The sequence below is a fragment of the Dendropsophus ebraccatus genome, chromosome 4, assembly GCF_027789765.1.
Source record: "Dendropsophus ebraccatus isolate aDenEbr1 chromosome 4, aDenEbr1.pat, whole genome shotgun sequence".
NCBI classification, from domain to species: domain Eukaryota; kingdom Metazoa; phylum Chordata; class Amphibia; order Anura; family Hylidae; genus Dendropsophus; species Dendropsophus ebraccatus.
The window spans coordinates 85,236,159-85,255,874 of NC_091457.1; the positions used below are offsets into that span (position 1 = coordinate 85,236,159).

General features: G+C 43.9%; 1 protein-coding gene across 1 annotated transcript in view; it reads right to left on the reverse strand.

Moving 5' to 3' along the window:
* Positions 1-16,133, reverse strand: part of NUDT19 (nudix hydrolase 19) — a 24,475-nt gene extending 8,342 nt beyond the window's left edge. Inside the window, exons 1-3 of the mRNA XM_069968562.1 lie at positions 16,025-16,133; positions 14,873-15,654; positions 4,127-4,331 (exon numbers count right to left, since the gene is read on the reverse strand). Of these exons, the coding sequence (XP_069824663.1) occupies positions 4,127-4,331; positions 14,873-15,571 (904 nt within the window). The 5' untranslated portion in view covers positions 15,572-15,654; positions 16,025-16,133. The remainder of the gene's footprint in view (positions 1-4,126; positions 4,332-14,872; positions 15,655-16,024) is intronic.
* Between the last annotated feature and the right edge of the window lie 3,583 nt (positions 16,134-19,716).

The window sequence follows — 19,716 nt, forward strand, 5'->3', positions numbered from 1 at the left end:
TTAACGCTGCGAACTATGCTGTGTAAATGAATGACGAAACACTGCATCCAATGTACAGCAAACATAGTACATTTAATTGGGGCCCCACTTTTAATTTTGCCCAGGGCCTCACTTAGCCTAAAACCGGCCCTGCCTGTGCCTAGCCCTTTAACTATAAGAGCTTGTAACAGGAGTTTACAGTTAAATGTGGCACTCTCATTAAAAGAGCAAGGAGCCATGGGCTCCCCTCCTGGCCATTCACTCTCGTGGCCACAGACATCTGCATGCCAGTGGTGACAAGAGGTGCTCTCTTCCCCTCTGTAGAAGAAGAGACCCTGGTGAACTGCACAGGAGCCGGGTAAGTATGGATGTGCTTGTTTATTTGTTATATTACAGGAGAGGGTGGGTGATACAACAGCAGTCTTATCAAGGGATGGATTTCCTACTGGGGCCTAGAATGCATAGCGGGGGCCTAACTACTATATGGTGACACAGAGGGACCAAATTACTGGATGAATTCATGGGGGGGGGGTAACTACTATATGGATGCACAGAGGGGGGATAACAAAAATATGGATGCAGAGAGGGGTGCTAAACTATCATATGGATGCACAGAGGGGGCCGAAGTATTATAAGGATGCACAGAGGGGGCCCAACTATTATATGGATGCATAGAGGGGGCCCAACTATTATATGGATGCACAGAGGGGGCCCAAACTATTATATGGATGCAGAGGGGGCTAAACTATTATATGGATGCACAGAGTGTGCCCAAGTACTATATGGATGCACAGGGGATGCTCAACTACTATATGGCAGCACAGAGGGACCCAACTATCATATAGATGCACAGAGGGGACCTAACTACTATATGAGGACACAGTGGGGACTAAGTATTAGGTGGTAGCACACAGAGGCCCTAACTATTATATGGGAGGACAGAGGGGACTAGTACTATATGTTCTGGGGAAAGGAACCTAATGTATTTCTCTGGCAGATTCCGCATAGAAGAGTTGTGAGAAAAAACACCTGTGAGTAACTGGATATAATGTCATTATTTGTATAGTATGCAGAGCTTGTGTAGAACTGGTATCTATAGTAAGAAGGAGGAGAAGATCCACAGCGTCCAAAAAAAGTTTTGTTGTCTTTATTATGAGGCATATAAAAAGTTACAAAAGATAAAAACGTAGGCCTACATGTTTCGGGGAAACACACCCCCTTGATCACGGCAGTACTGCCGTGATCAAGGGGGTGTGTTTCCCCGAAACATGTAGGCCTACGTTTTTATCTTTTGTAACTTTTTATATGCCTCATAATAAAGACAACAAAACTTTTTTTGGACGCTGTGGATCTTCTCCTCCTTCTTACTATTATCACCGGGTGCGGCCCGCTACTACTCCACTTGCTCCTGCCTGAACGTCCACCATCATACAACAAACCACCTATGGTGAGCTGAGTTTTTTCTTTGTTCATGAGAACTGGTATCTACCAATATATGGTCACTGTATTGGGGGTTATTGGTCTTAGTATAGTAAAGAATTTTATTTAGCAACAATGTGGTGGTAATTGCAGTGGTCATGGTGTGATAGTATTTTTTTGACCCCTTTTATACCAGTTGCATTGGTACCGGTGTTGCAGCATGCAAGCTATGTCATCCACTGCTTGTGACCTTTGCAATGCAAATACTGAAAGCTGTAGGAGACCTGGCTGGTGCCCACCAACAACTTTCAAAGTCAGTAGTTACAGATTTTTTTATTGCCTGAGTTAGGGCCCTATTCCACAGTAACGATAATGGGCCGGATCGGCCCCATTTGGCCCAATTCCGCCAATTATCGTTCGGTGAAATAGAGAGAACGATCAGCCGATGATCGTGTCATCGGCTGATCGTTCATTTAGGGCCAGACCTAAAATCATCGTTCCCCCACCGCGCATCGCTATGGTTGAATAGCGGTGCGCGGCGGGCGACCGACCATTTGACAAGCAGCAGCATACATTACCTGTCCAGGCTTCTTCGCCGCGCTGTCTTCCTCCCCGGGTCCGGCGCGCTCTGGCTTTAGAATAGCCGGTCAGCTGACGGATCGCTCAGCCAATCACAGGCCGGGACCGCCGCGGCCTGTGATTGGCTGAGTGTGGCCTGTCAGCTGACCGGCCATTCTGAAGATAGAGCGCGCGGGACCCGGCGAGGAAGACAGCGCGGAGAAGAAGCCTGGACAGGTAATGTATGCTGCTGCAAGGGCTGCAAGGACATCGGTAACGATGTCCCTGCAGCCCTCGCTCAACGATCATCAGGCCGTGGAATAGGCCCAGTAAACGAGCGGCGATCTAGCAGATCGCCGCTCGTTTACATCGTTGATCGGGCCCTCCTCGGACCATGGAATAGGACCCTTACACTGCTCTGACACTCAAGAGCCTGCATAAACCACGAGCCAGCCCTGATTCACAAACTTATGGCCCCCCTTGAGATCTCTGGAGACACTCTTTACAACTCTCTCCTCTGCCTGATAGAAGGAGGTCCTAAGTGATGAACTCCTAGATTCTGTAACACTCTTTCATCCCATCAAGTGTTATGTACATAAGTTGACCAGATAAGATCCCTTTCTTTAAAGCATTACTATAATTTACCACCAATCACAAGAACAGGTGGGAAGAAGTGCTCTACAAAGTCTCTTGTAATGCATCAGGTCGAGTAGCGTGCTTCTCCCGGCTATACCTAGAAAATGGTGGGGTCTCAACACAGACATGTCTGTGTCACATTTTTTTATTTTATTGTAATGCTAAACTGAAATAGTTGTGCTTTGCTTAGTGAATGTCAAGTTTTGCACCCTAAAGCCATGTATGGGATTTGCAAAGAGTGTATCTTTTTAAAGAGAACCTGTCAGTTGCTTCATACTACCTGGACCGCAGCATGAAGCAGAGACAGATTCTCTTTTCATAGGAAGCTATGATTTACTGTGAAATTCTGTGGCGTTTTAGAGAAACCATATGAAATCAATAAAACCAAGAAGTGGGGTCACAGGTTATCTGGGTTGACCAAGATGGCTGCTCTCGGCCACACTGGATTTAATTGACAGGTGTCTCAGTATGTGTATAGATGTTACACCTACTCGCTGATTAAGGTGACTCCTGGTGAGCTGCAGTGACCCCCATGTACCTACAGGCACTTCGTAGTGGTGTGCCTATCATTTGCATAACCATTTAAGGTGAGCATGCATTTGTGAACTGACCTACGCTGTGGTTTAAAGCCGTTACATACTACACCAGATTGCACCCTCACCCTTTCCCTAGTATGTGTATAGAGGCACACCTGCCAATCAAGACATGCAGGGTGGGGAGCAGCCATCTGGGTTCACCCATCCCTGGTGGGTTTTAAACCTAAGATTTCTCTCAAGTGCTGCAACATTTCAGAGTAAATCACAGTATCTTATGATAACGGAGCCTCTAAATTATGCTGCCCATGGTTCAGGTAACATGGAACAATTGGCAGGTTCCCTCGTCTGCTGTCTTCTCAATGCTGATCTATTTTTCCTTCACTGTGTGCATAATACATTGTAGCATTTTATCAGGAGAGATTTGGGCTGCTGAAGTACAGTACATTTCTCACACAGGATACTGGACTACATTATAGCAAATTCCCAGTAGCTCTACTTCTTGATGTGTTTCCATTAACTGACAGCAAGCAAAAATTTCGAAAATGGCACAAAATTAAAAAGGAACTACTAGCAGGTTATGCCCAGATTGTGCAGGAGGTGCCGAGGATGGAGGTATGTCTCTTACTTTCATCCTCTGCACCATTCCCGTGCACTTAGTCGTTCACTCCTCGGTCCGGTAAGACCGCTAGGAGCACTGCCTCGCCCTCCTATCGACAATCTGTCCTGCTCGCTCCAGTGATTATCATTAGAAGAGGCAAACCGTCCAGGGGTGGATCAGCGCTATGGGGCGGCGCAGTGCTCCTAACAGTGCCCCAAACGGTCTTACTGGGCCGTGGAGAGACTTGCCATCATCCTATGAGCCTCCTGTGCAATAAGGACATATCAGCAGGTTAGATGTGTCTCATCTGCTGATAGTTCTCCTTTAAAACACAAGTGATATTACAAGTTTGCAGAAATTGTTAAGTCTTAGTCATACGTTCAAAAGGTACTGTATATACCTGGCAGCACATGCACTGCGCCATCTTTTGCATGTACAACCAGTGGCATCCATCTTTCACAGCCTTCCAATGCACGATGAAGTGCAAATTGCTCCAGCTTTTCGAGATGAGTAAAGTTACACAGTCTGCTCAAGTCATAGAACTGAGGAGGAGGAATCCATATTTTGTTTCGATATCCCTCTAAGGCTTCCTGAGGTGACAACCACTAAAACATAAAAGAACATAATATAGAACATAAAGACATGTTGGCAATGGCTTCAACTATACTGTACATTTGAAAACTAAATTTACAGTCATTTCCCCATATGTGACCATTAGTTAAACCACTCATTTCAGTGTTAGGGGACTGCAGGGGTAGAGAAATTGAATTGCTGAAAGAAGAAAAACTTAGACATTTTTTAAAAAGCTATATAAAGAAATGTATAATCATTTGCTAATAGTATAAGATGCCTTAGTGCTATGTTTACACGCCATTTTTAGGACTAATTTTGAGACATAAAATATGAGACAATGGGGCAAATCTTGAAGTGTAACCATCATTTAAGCTATTTTTTTATTTTTTAATTCTCAGTTTTATTAGAATATAACAAAGACAAGGACCGGATAAGGCGTGGGCAAAGAAACAATTGTCAAATCAACGTGTGATAGACTTAACCTATAATAGGTATAACATGTAATATTATTAAGTGCAGTGACCAAAAAGGGAAGAGACCCAAGCAGAAGGTGAAAAAGGAAGAGTAAAGAAAGAGAACAAAGGGGACAGAAAAGAGTAGAAAGTAAGGTGGGGAGAGGGCCAGGGGAAAAAAGGGAAGGGGGAGAGCAGAAGAAGAGCGCCATTACCAAGATATTGAGCTAGAAGGGTTTTAAACTCAGACGCGTCAGTGAATTGGTCTCAATAACACCACATCTAGAAGAAGCAGGCAGAGCGGTCATATAGCTGTGCGGTGAGATCCTCCATATGTTTAATGTCTTCCACCCTGTGCAACCACAAAAAGATGTGAGGTGGGGGGTCCAGGCAGTGCCAATGGGTAGGTATGCAGGCTCTTGTAGCCTTGAATAGGCGACAGAGCACAGAGTGGCGGTAACTTTTGAGAGGGATGTCAGAGATGTGGATGAGGAAGAACGCCGGAGAACCAGGTACTCAATAAAGGTAGAGGCAATATGCCACACCTCTTTCCAGAAGGGCACCAGTTGAGGGCAACTCCAGAATGTGTGGATGAGAGAGCCCTGCTCCCCACAATTCCTGCAACACATCGGTGAAGCATCTGAAAAGATCCTTTGAATTTTTGTGGGGACTTGATACCACCTAGACAAAACCTTGTACTCGGCTTCCTGCACACGGGAAGAGATAGATGACGACTGGGTGAACATGAAATCCTGAGAAACCTGAGCGGCAGACAAGCAGAAGCCAAAGTCTGCTTCCCAGGCGGCCAAGTACAGAGGGCTAGGCTGATCAGATAAGGAACCCAATATTGCATAGAGAAGAGAAGTGCCGCGGATTAAGCAATTTCTATACAATTTGTAATGTATTTAATTAACTGTTAGGAATACAGGATTATAGGCATTATCTGACACTATCTGCCCTCTGCCCTTTTGTTTTGTGTACAACATCTCTGTAAAAACCATCTTCACCAACGCTGATTTTGTGAAGATAGCCTAATGGTGTATTCACACAGAAAGATATTTGGTTGCAATTGATAAAAACAAAGCCAGGAATGAATTTAAAAAGAGGAGAATTCTCAGTCTTTCTTTCTCTATTTAAAGAGGTACTGTAAGCTGGGGTTATTTTTAGTGTATGGCCGGGGAGGGGGGTGGATATAGACGCTGCCGGTCACTTACCTCCACGGTTCCAGCGCCGGGTCCCGGATCGCGCCGCCCCGTTCTCCTGTCCCGCTGCCGCTTCCTGGTCTGAGCTAAAGCTTAAGACGTGACGTCTCAAGGCAGCTCAGCCATTCAGCGGCCGAGGCGGGACCACACTACGACCGTTGAATGGCTGAGCTTCTTTGAGACGTCACGTCTCAAGCCGCAGCTCAGACCAGGAAGCTGCAGCGGGATGGGAGAACAGGGCGGCGCGATCCGGGACCCGGCGCTGGAACCAGGGAGGTAAGTGACCGGCAGCGTCTATATCCACCCCCTCCCTGGCCATATACTAAAAATAACCCCAGCCCGGAGTACCCCTTTAATGTCTGTTCCTGGCTTTGGCTTAAATGATTGCAATGGAAAATCTGTCTGTTTACACATGCTGTCACACCGATTCTAACAGTGCCTTTTGTTATGCATACAGCCTCCCGATTCCCCAGATACTCTCATTTTGCTAAATATGCAAACAGGCTTATCTGGTGCACTGAGAACGCAGGATCCACCTTCGTTGCACCATTTTTAAAATTAATATCTTACCCAGGCTCCTGTACACCTTCTAATGTTTCGAAATTAAAAATCTTACCATCCCTAAAATCACACCCCATGACCGGGCTCACTTTACTGACCTGTTAGAAGATAAGTAAACACCATCAGTTTCTTCTCTTTCTCCCATAATAGGGAACCCAGCCTTTCCTCCAGGCCTAGATGGCCCTATCTTTAAAACCTAGGTACAGACAGGACAGTTCAGATCCTGTCATTTTCTCTCTGTCAATACTTCACTCACTGTGAGCTCCCTATCTGCATTGTCAGAACCTGTCCTGTTGGGGCAGTGGAGAGCGGTTTCCTATCCTCACCTTAGTTTACAAATCCTCCATCAGCTCTAGATTCTATGAAACAGTAACAGCAGATCAGTGCAAACTAAGGCGTAGCTTTTAATATTCACATAAAATATCACCAATAGTAGTGTTCCCACAAACCAATTGCCACATCTGGGAAATGTAGAGCCTGGCTGCCTGAAGATTTAGGCTACATTCACACATCCGTTGTTCAGTCCGCAATTGCGGACAGAACATAGAGCCAATGGTATTCAATGGCCCCATTCACACGTCCGTATATGTGTACAGGGCCGTGATCCGTGCCGCAAAAAAAAAAAAAGGACATGCTGTAATGCGGACCGGATTGCTATGGTAATGAAGTGGGAGTGTAGTGCTCTGTGAAGCACAGAGCACTACAGATGCACATTCGTAGTGTGGGCCGCGGTTGCGGGCTGCACTACAGATGTGTGAATATAGCCTTAGTCCCCTGGTACTGAGGATGTTAAGGTGAGATGAAGAGTATGGGGACCTACGAATGCTGTCCTTATATCACGAATATATGCTTGCTATACCTAGGCAAAAGGGCACCCTGCTCTGAAACCTATCCCTCCCTTATAGTGATGGATAATTTGTGGTCAGTTCAAAATGAACTAATTTACTTCACAGATCACACAATGAGTCATCACTAGAGATAAGCGAACCGGGTTTGGGTTCGAGTCCATCCGAACCTGATCGTTCGGCATTTGATTAGCAGTGGAAAATGACTATATCCATGTTTTCCACATAGCCTTAGGGCTTTATCCAAGTTCAGCAGCCCCCGCTAATCAAATGCCGAACGTTTGGGTTCGGATGAACTCTAACCTGAACCTGGTTCGCTCATCTCTAGTTATCACCTATGAGGGTCCTCAGGACACAGAGCTGTAAGCTGTAGCCATGATGGAGCCTGTACTCTAATTCTCTTTACTATACTTTACTTTACCTTACGCAATGTTTTTTTTTTCTGACATTTTGCAGCCTATAGAGGATTTTGAAAAAAAAATGTTATATCCAGAGTAGGGAATTATTCTGAAAAACTATCACTGCGTTAAAATATGGCAAAAATAAAAATGCCATGTGGGTATGAGGGGTATGAATGTCAGTAAAGTGGGTATGACATCTTTTATTACTCTATTGACTCCCAGGTAATTAGCCACAGAGTTTTTGAGCAAAAAATGCAGTAAGTTTTAAAAGCAGAAAAAAACTTTAAGGGTTCATTCACACATACAGGATCCGCACCAGATCTGCAGCAGATTTGATGCTGTGTTCAGTTATTTAGATCAAATCTGCTGGGGATCCGCTGCAGATCTGCAGCAAAAAATCCACTGCGATACTGTGAAGCTACCCTTACATAGTACATAAAATGATATTTTGGCAAAGGTCAGTATAACACTATGAGATTGTTATATAAGTGGTCACATCAACAAAGATAATATCTCATTCAAGCAGCTGGCACTGAAGGCTCTGTGTGTCATAAGAGAAGATCTGTTTCTAGTGACTTCAGTATCCCAGAGCCAGTGATTTAACAAAATGAAGAGACAGCCCTCATCCAAAAACAGTCAACTCCATATCCATGTCCCCCTCCAGGTTAGCATATCATAAACTCGTGCATGGATGGTCTCAGCATCGAAATTAAACAGGCAATGCGTTTGGGTGATAATATCCACCTTTGTCAAGCCTATATACAGTGCACAAAAACAATATATATATATATATATATATATATATATATATATATATATATATATACACATATACACACACACATATTCATGAACTTACATGATTTGTAATTGTTCCATTCTGGGCTGCCGACCGCCACACCGGATGTGACGTTGGCACTACATCACCCGGAAGTGGACCATGCGTTCCACCAGTGGAACGCAGTTACGAATCACCGGCGGGAAGCACCGTCCTTCCCCTTGCAAATGCGTTCCACCTTGGAGCGCAGGGGAGAAGCATAGGGAGATGTCAAACAGTATGTGCGTTCCACCATGGAGCGCACATCAGTTTACCATAGTGACAACAATCTCTATTGATTTATTTAAGAATGATAGAAAGATTATATATATATATATATATATATATATATATATATACACACACATACACAAATACAAAAAAGTATAACTACACAAGGTAACCAGAGAAGCATGATGGATATGATAAATATTGCACATATTTCAAATGTAATGGAGCATTATTAATATTGCACATATGTGAAAATACCTGTTCTAGTGATTCATTCAATCCATCAGGTTGCAGTGTGTTAAGAGATCCAGAACATCTCCTTCTTACACAACATTTTATAATCCTGAGGAGTTTGCTCTATTGGGGTAATACAGAGCAGGTTTGCGTCCGTATTATGATGATTATGATTGCAAAGTGTTTAGAAACACTATGTTTATCAAATTTGTGAACTATATTATAGCGATGTTGGTTGATTCTTTAAAGTAGTGGGTTGATGGTTCTACCTACATATTTCAGGCCGCATGGGCACTCCAACAGATAAATAACATAATTAGAGTGACATGTTAAATGTTCTTTGATTAAAATTTCTATTTCCTCCCCTGGTAATTAAATACTCTTCCGTTTATGTTGAATACAATGGCAAGACTTACATTTGGGGTGACTGCACCTATAAACCCCTGGCATTAAAGGGGTTAAAGCGACTCTGTACCCACAATCTGACCCCCCCAAACCGCTTGTACCTTCAGATAGCTGCTTTTATTCCAAGATCTGTCCTGTGGTCCGTTCGGCAGGTGATGCAGTTATTGTCCTAAAAAACAACTTTCAAGCTGGCAGCCCTGTGTCAAACTGGCGTGGCCTAGAATGTCTGTGCATTAGGCTGGCACAACCTCTCTGTCCCTCCTCCCCACCCCAGGCAGATTTTCTACTATTCATCACCTGTGTCAGCACGGCACATGGGCTGGATCGTTAAGGAGGACCTGTGCAGTGTTCAGCATGGAGAAAATGTTCCAGTGGCATTTCTAATGATGAAGAGGGTGGGGGGACCAAGACCAAGACAGGGACCAAGTCAAAAACAACCACTTTCTAATTTCACTTACTTGGCACAGTATAATTCAGATAATCTAAATGTGACAATAGGAAACAATAGGTAGCACAGATCTGCAACACGAATGTAAATCAACCAAATACTACTGATAAACCAATAGTGTAATCTCGAGGAAAGTTATAGCAATACCCATTTGTACAACAATTGTACTTGGGACAAAATAATGTCCTCACTGGTGAAGGTAGCAACATGTACGCATCCACGTGAATAATACATATATAATATATTTATAATATGTATATTATATTTTTTAATTTGGGAAGGGGACAGGACAACTTGAGCGTTGCCCCTCCCCTATGGTGTAGTAAATTTTATCTATAATAGTAGTGTTTCCCATTCCCTATGCATTTTTGCATGATTATCCCAACTAAGCGCTGGATATGTGTTTTTTATTCTCTATGAATACCAAATTACAACCTATATTTTACTCCCTAGCTATATTCACAATAACGCAAATCTCAGAGCTTTCCCTGTTTGTTCAGTGTCTGCACAAAGAATGTTCTGGTGATCTGTATCTTAAGAACCGTCGTCTTTACACCAGACTTTGTACAATAAACTTATGCGGGAAGAACTATCTGACCCCTGCATTAATATGAGCTCAAGATAAGTGGTTATTTATTGCTATACCTGTTATATCAGCATAATTGTTAAAGTGTAACTACCATTTTAAAAAATGTATATTGGTCAGGGTCCGGCTGGTAAAAACCCTGTTGATAGCTAGAATGAAGGGGCTGCCAAGTGCGGGAGCGCGCGCTCTGCCCCTTCATCTCTGCTACAGGGAGCTGAATTCCGTAGACTGCTCGTATCAGCACTCTACTTAATTCAGCTCCCTGTAGTAGAGATGAGCGCACTCCAACCCCTTTATTCTGGATATCGCCAGGGTTCTCAGCAGCCGGACCCTGGCCAATATACACTTCTGTCACTATGTCACCATGTCAGAAATTTTCTAAAATGGTAATTACACTTTAAAGCAGCTCTTAAAGCGTACATGTACTTTCATAATTTTTGAGATCTGCTGTTATTGAGCCCCCAAGAGTCTCCTCCATAATGCACAGCTATTACTTATGCTATCCATTGAGTGTGCAACTAGTCTTGCTTTTCCTTTCTTCTCTGACCAATCAAAGGACAGCACCTACTCCTCCCTGCCATGAAATTATTTAGTTCTGGAGACAATGAACTGGACCGAACAAGCTGTCACTATGCACTAAGATTATTTCCAGACTTTACTACCATAGAAGTCATGTGGCGGATAAAGGGGGTTATCAGGGGCGTAGCTAGGATTCATGGGGCCCCATAGCAAAAAAAACTGTATGGGGCCCCTCAACACACCAATATATTCGGTGATGTGGCAAAAAAAAATAAAAAATCTTGTGGCCAGAGGCAGAATCCTGCGTGCAGCCACAACAGTGACTGGCAGAGGAGAAAGCCAATGTCTGCTTGTTCTGTCCATCCACTGTATTTAACTTTAACAGCGTATTAGGAGACGTATGGTTATATACATAGGTGCAGGAGCAGACTACCTTTTGCTTAACCCCTTATTTACTGCAGTATGTAAGTGACCCAGTGTTCTCTTACATGCTGTAACACAAACAAAGGGTTAATAGAGAAGACAATTAGCTCTCTCCCTCACTACTCCTGCACTGATAACCCCTGACCTCTGCAGGAGCTCAGAGAACAGAGGTCAGAGGTTATCAGAGTAGTGAGGCAGAGAGCTAATTGTTAACCCTTTTTTGTGTTGCAGCATGTAAGAGAACACTGGGTCACTTACACACTGCAGTACATAAGGGGTTAAGCAAAAGGACACAGGAGGCTCTTATCTTCCCTGGGCCCCCTCCCTCCACGGGCCCCATAGCAACCGCCTTCCCTGCCTCTATGGTAGCTATGCCACTGGGGGTTATTGATGCACTGGCTTAGCAAAGTACTAAGTAAGCAAGATATTTGTAGATCTTTGCCCTGGTTACAATAGATATTATGGATAAATAAAAGTGCTTTTATATAATGTAGCAATAGATTATTTTGTTATATCCCCTTTTATTTATGCATCTATCTCAATCCTTACATTTAATAAAATAAGTTAAAGTGTCACTGTTGTTATAACTTTTGAAAACTAAATCAGCAGTAGATGTGATATAAAGCAAGTCTGTAATTTACATTTTCTTTTTTTTAGTTATCATGGAAAACACGTGTTTAGTACCTTTTTTAATATTCAAAGAGTCTAAACACAGGAAAGCGTACAACTAAAAATGTGCATCAGGAAAGCGTCCGGGGCTCAGGCGCTCTCATAGACTTCTATATGGGTGTCCGGGCCGGAATTCCGGACGAAAATAGGACCGGTTCTAAAAAATCCGGTCCTATTTTCCGGAACGGACACCTTTCCGAAAAAAACGTCCAATGAAAGTCTATGCAGCCGGATTTCCTGTCAGTGCACACAATGGAGCGTGCGGCTCCGGCCACACGCTCCATTGAGTGCAGTGGCAAATTCGAATGCGGGCACACACGGATGCGCCCGTATCCGAATTCAACTGCAGTGAAGCTCATCCGGCCTGTACTGCACAAAATGGCCGGTGTCATGCAACGTGTGAACTTGGCCTAAGGGTGTGTTTACAAAGAGAGATTTATCTGACAGATTTTTGAAGTGAAAGCCAGGCACAGACTATAAACAGAGAAAGGGTCATTAAGGAAAGACTGAGATTTCTCCTCTTTTCATATCCATTCCTGGCTTTGGCTTAAAGAAATTGTCAGATAAATCTCTGTGTGTAAATGCACCATTATAGCTGACTACTAGAGATGAGCGAATAGTGAAATATTCGATTTGATTCGATTAGCTCCCGATATTTGACTATTCGATCAAATATCGAATCCCATTATAGTCTATGGGAGAAAACTCCTTGGGCCCTGGAAATCAAGATTCGACAAATCGGAGGTCACCAAGTCCAAGACATCTTTAGAAAGTGATGCAAACACCTCTGGAATGCATCTGGGAAAGCAGAGAAGCAGTATTACAGGGCACGGTATTACCTGCAATTAGCAATTGCAGGCAATAATGCAGATCCCTGTAATCGTTAATATTTAATTATTATAAAACAAAGTTTCGTTCTAAAAAAGCTATTTTTCTTGTTCAATAGCTTAATTAAAACGAATCCATGTTTTTGCAATTAAATATACTGTTAATAAAAAATATATATATAAATAAATGTGTACATATATTTATTTATTTACAGTATATTTAATTGCAAAAGTATGTATTTATTTTAATTAAGCTATTGTACAACAAAAATAACTTTATTAGAACGAAAATGTGCTTTATTAATTAAATATTACCTACTACAGGAAGCTGTATTATTGCCAGCAATTCATATTGCCGATAATACAGCTCAATGTAATAATTAATACTTTACTTTAATTAAAACAGCAAATATTTCTACTAATGATGCTATTTTTTATCACAATAGCAACATTAGAAGAAACATTTTGATTGACTAAGCGGACATATAAAGAGCCGGTCCCTGTCACACTAAGCTTAGTGCGCCACGGACTGGCGAAGAGAGAAGATTGAAGAAAGAAGACATCAAGAGGGTGAGTAGAAAGCTCTCCCCCCCCCCCCCCCTGCACTACACCCATCCCAGCAAGGAAGGGGGGGGTTACTTAACCCCTTCCTTGCTGGTATGGGTGCAGTCTGACATCAGTCTGGCCCCCAAGAGGTAAAGTGGGGACCCTTACTTAACCCCCCTGGGGGCCAGATTGTTCAGTATGGCACCCAAAGGGTTAAGGGGGATGCAATGCATTCTCCCTTAACCCCTTGGGTGCCACACTGTAAGCAGCGATCTGTAAAGATGCTGCATACTGTAAGGTGCACAACACCGCTCACAATGATGGGCGTTGCGCTCCTGTGTTTTTTTGTGTGTTTCTCCCTTTTTGTTTTTCAGATATCGGTATCCTGTGGATTACAGCGGATTTGGTGGACTACGGCGATGACCAGCGGTTGTTGGGATTTTTTTTTATAAAATGGTCAACAAGGGGTGTGGGAGTGTTTTCATTTGAATAAATAATATTTTTCACTTGTGTCGTGTCCATTACTAAGTCGCGGCTTAGTGTTAGCCGGTGTAAAATGGCTAACACTAACCCCCATTATTACCCCAGTACCCAATGCCACCAGGGGTACTGGGAAGAGCCAGGTGCCAGTGGTCCCGAAGCGTCAAAATTGGCACTCCAGGACTGGGTGGCAGCAGGTTGATAATATTAAGGCTGGGGAGGGCCAAAAACAATGGTCCTTCCCACCCTGGTGTTACTAGGCTGCTGTTCAGGAGGGAAGTCTGTAGAAAAGAAGAGACTGGGGACACAATGGGAATCTTTAAAATGTTTTAAAGGGCTAAAGGTTCAATGAGGAATAAATAATACAAGAACAAGGGGGCAGTTTAAAGTTCTGTAGCAAGATTAAAAGCAATATAAAAGAATATATATATATAATAATTTCACTGAGAGTAATTGACATTTACAGAGTTCACACTTGGCACATTTGTTGCAGAAATTTCTACAATTGTCCAATTCATCTGAAATATTCCCATTCAGATTATTGAAACTGATTTTTAGTTGAAAAAAAATTCATAAATCTGCAGCATGTCACCCTAAGGCACACCTGGGATAAGCATATATACAGGTATCTCCTTAAATAAAAAGGAAATAATATAAGGTCAGACTACAAAACTGTGTAGTCTTTTTTTTTTACCGACAATGTTCTATGGAGGAGATTTATCAAACATGGTGTAAAGTGAAACTGGCTCAGTTGCCCCTAGCAACCAATCAGATTCCACCTTTCATTCCTCACAGACTCTTTGGAAAATGAAAGGTGGAATCTGATTGGTTGCTAGGGACAACTGAGCCAGTTTCACTTTACACCATGTTTGATAAATCTCCCCCCTATGTTTGTAAGCAGAAAACCATAAAGCTGTGCAAACTCACTTTGAAGGAGGTCACTTCTTTCTGGTCATCCGCTGTAACCGGCTTCCTTGGCAAGCAGCAGATATAAAAAGCTGTGTCATAGCGCCTGCCTCTTGAATTTTTAGAGAACACAGGAGTGAGCCAGTTGCCCCATTCATGAAGGGCCCAGATATTAGGAACACATCGTAACTCCTTGCACATTTGAATGAACTGCAGGGAATCACCCTGAACCTCCTCTCTCCACTTGGCTATTGCTTCTCCTTTTTCTTCATAAGCTGCTACAAACTTCTGGTTGTCCTTAATATCAGAATTCTCAGGAACCACCAACAAAATACCAGATTCTTCAAAAGTCTCCCTTATAGCACAGATCCGGAAGGCCACCTCATTGGGGATCAGGGAGCCAAACTTCTTCCTGTCTGTGATAAACATGGGAGATCTAGTATCAGGAGACTGCTTCACAATGCCAAGGCCAAAGTTAGGCTTCTGGGCATGCCTTTCAAAAACTTTCATCCAGTCATTGGAAAAATCGGAAGATTCCACAAGTCCTCCAGGGAACACAAACGCATTGGGCATGAACCCACTTTTCTGACTGCGCTGCAGTAAAAGAACTTCATAATCAAAGGCGGGTTTCTTCTGATGAATGTGCCGGGTAGCCCGCTGGCATCCAGCTGTTAAAATGAGGGTGGCAGCTTCCCTCCAGTGCTTTAACGTGGGGTTCATTTTATTAGCTTAGGTTTCCTCGTTCTTCAATGCTGATAGTAGGTAGATGTCATGTCACAACTGAGGAGCTGGATACTGGCTTTCTATAGATATAAAAATGTATGATATAAAACATCTGCAGGTTGATTACAATATTTACATTAATCTGGAATACCCAGAAATTTTGAAGGTGAACTATCGGCAGGTTAGACAAATCTAACCTGCTGATAGCCCCTATTGCGCATGGGGCGCAGAGGAGGAAGGTAGGTCTCTTATCTTCCTTCTCGCCACCATTCCCGTGCTGTTAGTAGTTATATCCCTGGTCCCCATAGCGTTGAGCCGGTCCACCCGCTCTGTTGATTACCATTAGGATGGGCGGGCTGGCTCGGCGCTGTGTGGGCGGGACAATGCTCCTTGCGTTTCTCTGGGCAAAAGGATTTAACTACTATCAGCACGGGAAGGTAAAAGACATACCTGTATGTCCTGCAGGAAGTGGTGTATTCTTTCCAGTCTGACACAGTGCTCTCTGCTGCCGCCTCTGTCCATGACAGTAACTGTCCACAATAGCAAATCCCCATTGAAAACTTCTACAGCTCTCCAAACTGAAAAGAATACAACGTCCTGCAGGAAATACAGCGGCTGATAAATACAAGAAGACTTGAGGTTTTTTTAATAGAAGTAAATTAATAAATCTTTGGCAATTTCTGCCAACAGTTAATTTGAAAATTTATGTTATTATTTTTTTTTTGCTGAACTACCCCTTTAACCTCTTCCTGCATCAGTCAGTACATTTACGTCCTGATGCGGGAGGGGGGGGGGGGGGGGTCAGAGAGGGGCTGCCCAGCGACCCCACGTCCTATGTGTAGCCTGGGACCACAGCGATTTGCGGGTGCGGTTCGATCGGCGCGCCTGCTAATTATACATTTGAATGCAGCTGTCAAAACTGACAGCTGCATTTAAATGTATGATCTGCCCCTTTCTCTGGTGTCTAGTGGGGTGATTTCCTCCCCTCGATGCGATCCTGTCGGGGAGGGGGGGTATGGGGGGTCGGGGGGGGTCATAGATCCGTCCGGGGCTCAGTGTCGCACTGACGCTGATCCCGGCTCAGCAATCCATCTATCTGGTCTGCTGCAAACCAGAGTAACACAGCAATGATCTGATCAACCATTGCTGTATTAGGTATACTGATTTCTATAGGAGATCACTGCAGTAATACTGAAAGTCCCCCCGGGGGACTAAATGTTAAAGTATAATGTAAAAAAAAAAAGTGTTTTTATGAATTAAAAAATCCCCTCCCCTAATAAAAGTTTGAATCACCCCCTTTTCCCATTTTATAAATAAAAATAAACATATTTAGTATCGCCACGCGCGTAATTGCCCAAAAAAATTATTACAATCTGGATCTCGCACAGTAAACGGCGTAAGTGCAAAAGCCCGCAAAAATGCAAAATTGCGCATTTTTTTCTCCCATCAAATCTAGAAAAAATGTAATAAGTGATCAAAAAGTCGCATATATGCAAGTAAGGTACCGATAGAAAGTACAGATCACGGCGCAAAGAATGACCCCGCACACAGCCCCAAAGACCAAAAGGTAAAAGCCTTATAAGTAGGGCTGGGCGGTATACCGCAAAAATACAGATACCGGTATCTGCGGTATTTTTCCTCCCCTCACCTGGCGGCTGCATGCTCTACACCCCTCATTTAGGCTTCCTCGCGTCCCTCTTCCTCCGCTGCCTGGCCTGGGTAAAACTATTCTGTTGTCTGTGGGGGGGGCGTGCGCCATGTGTGACGCTCGGCCCAGGACACTGTCATCACCCTCACATTGAGATCTGACAGGCTGTATCCAGGTAGTTGCTCCCCCTCCAGTGTGTGCTCTGCTGCTGCTGCCAGGCGGCTCTGGGAGCTGCACACACAGCGAGCCCTGGCCCCCCTCTCCCCCTCTTCCGCACATACAGTGGCTGCAGGGGGTCAGGTATAGGTCAGCACATCCTCACTCCACTGGGTACCGCACTCTGTCCCGTGCAGGAATCCTCGTGTTCCGTTATTTTTTGTCAGTGCTGGAAGCAACCATGTGTGAAGCTCTGCCCGGGACACTGACAGCAGATATATGTGCTACAACACTGAATGACAGGGTGCCGAGGACTCCTGTCAGAGTGCGGTGCCCAGTGGAGTGAGGAGGTGCCGACCTATACCTGACCCCTGCAGCCACTGTATGTGCGGGAGCAGGGCAGAACAGTAAGTGACATAGATAGATATATAGATATGACAGAGAGAGGTCATAGATTATATATAGATAGGAGATAGATAGATAGATAGATAGATAGATAGATAGATAGATAGATAGATAGCTATTGCAAACAATATAGGCAGCACTGTGGGTGCCTCCGCAGCACTCCGGTGGTAGTACAAACGTGAAAATGTGGATTTATTCCATATAATAATGGCTTGAGACGTCGAAACGTCGTGTTCCAAATGGGTGTGGTTTTTTAAAGGGAGCGTGAAATAATTATCGTTCAATTTATCGTTACCGCTGCAATATGTACGATTAACTATATATAACATGTCAGTTTTACTACAGAACGAATGGCGTAAACACGAAACCCCCCAAAATGAAAACCAATTTCTTTTTTTTTTCAATATCCCTGAACAACTCATTTTTTCCCGGTTTCACAGCATACTTTATGGAAAGATTAAGTCTGCCATTGTAAAGTACAATTAGTGGCGCAAAAAATAAGGGCTCATGTGGGTCTGTAGGTGAAAAAATGCAAATGTTATGGTCTTTTAACCCCTTAAGGACAGAGCCTGAAATGGCCTTAAGGACAGAGACAAATTTTATGAATATGACCTGTGTCACTTTAGTCATTAATAACTTCGGGATGCTTTTACCTATCCTGCTGATTCTGAGATTGTTTTCTCGTGACATATTGTACTTTACATTTCTGGTAAATTGGAATCGATACTCATAACGAATCTTTATGAAAAACACCAAAATAACGTGAAAAATTGTGAAAAAATGCATTTTTCCAACTTTGAAACCTTCCTGCTTATACAGAAAATGGTTATGCCACACAAATTATATATTAAAGGAGAAGTCCGGCCAAAATTAATTTTTGATATGTTGTTACTTATGAAAAGTTATACAAATTTCTAATGTACATTAATTATGGGAAATGCACATATACTGCTATTTCCCTTAATTTAGTAGATCAGGAAGTGTTAGAAATATCTCTGAAGAAGTGACGTCACGACCCAGGGTGTAATTCCTATGGAGTGTCCAGCAGGGGGCGCTCTCTATATAGAAGTCTATGGGACTTTATTGTTTCTATGGGTTTCTATGTAATGTAATGTAATGTAATGTAGTGTACAGTGCTTTATTGAATGAATACATCTATGGAATACTTTGGGGAGCAAGTGTCCTTGCTCCCCAAAGTATTGCATAAATGTATTCATTCAATACATTCAATACACAGTAAGCCCGCCGATCCGCCGCATTTTCCGCCGAATTTCCGCCGCATTCCCGCCGATCACGCCACACGCTGATCCGCCGCATTCCCGCCGATCCGGACCATATACATTGAACTACAGCTCCCATCATCTGCTTCTAGTATGAACAGGTGATGGGAGCTGTAGCTGGGTAAGGGATATCACATGCCGCCGGGCGCAGGGGGGAGCCGCTCAGTACACAGGAGCGCTCCCCCTCCTCCTCCTCCTTCCGGGATAACTTCCGCCTATACCAATGCTGACTCCCTGCCTGGCCGCCGCTCTCCGCTCTCCCCCCATACATACCGGCTCCCGATGCATCCTGGTGTCCGCGCTGATGCCGGGAGCCGGTATATGTGAGCGGAGAGCGGCGGCCAGGCAGGGACTCAGCAGTGCTATAGGCGGAAGTTATCCCGGAAGGAGGAGGAGGAGGGGGAGCGCTCCTGTGTACTGAGCGGCTCCCCCCTGCGCCCGGCGGCATGTCATATCCATTACCCAGCTACAGCTCCCATCACCTGTTCATACTATAAGCAGATGATGGGAGCTGTAGTTCAATGTATATGGTCCGGATCGGCGGGAATGCGGCGGATCAGCGTGTGGCGGATCGGCGGGGAATGCGGCGGAAATTCGGCGGAAATGCGGCGGATCGGCGGGCTTACTGTGTATTGAATGTATTGAATGAATAC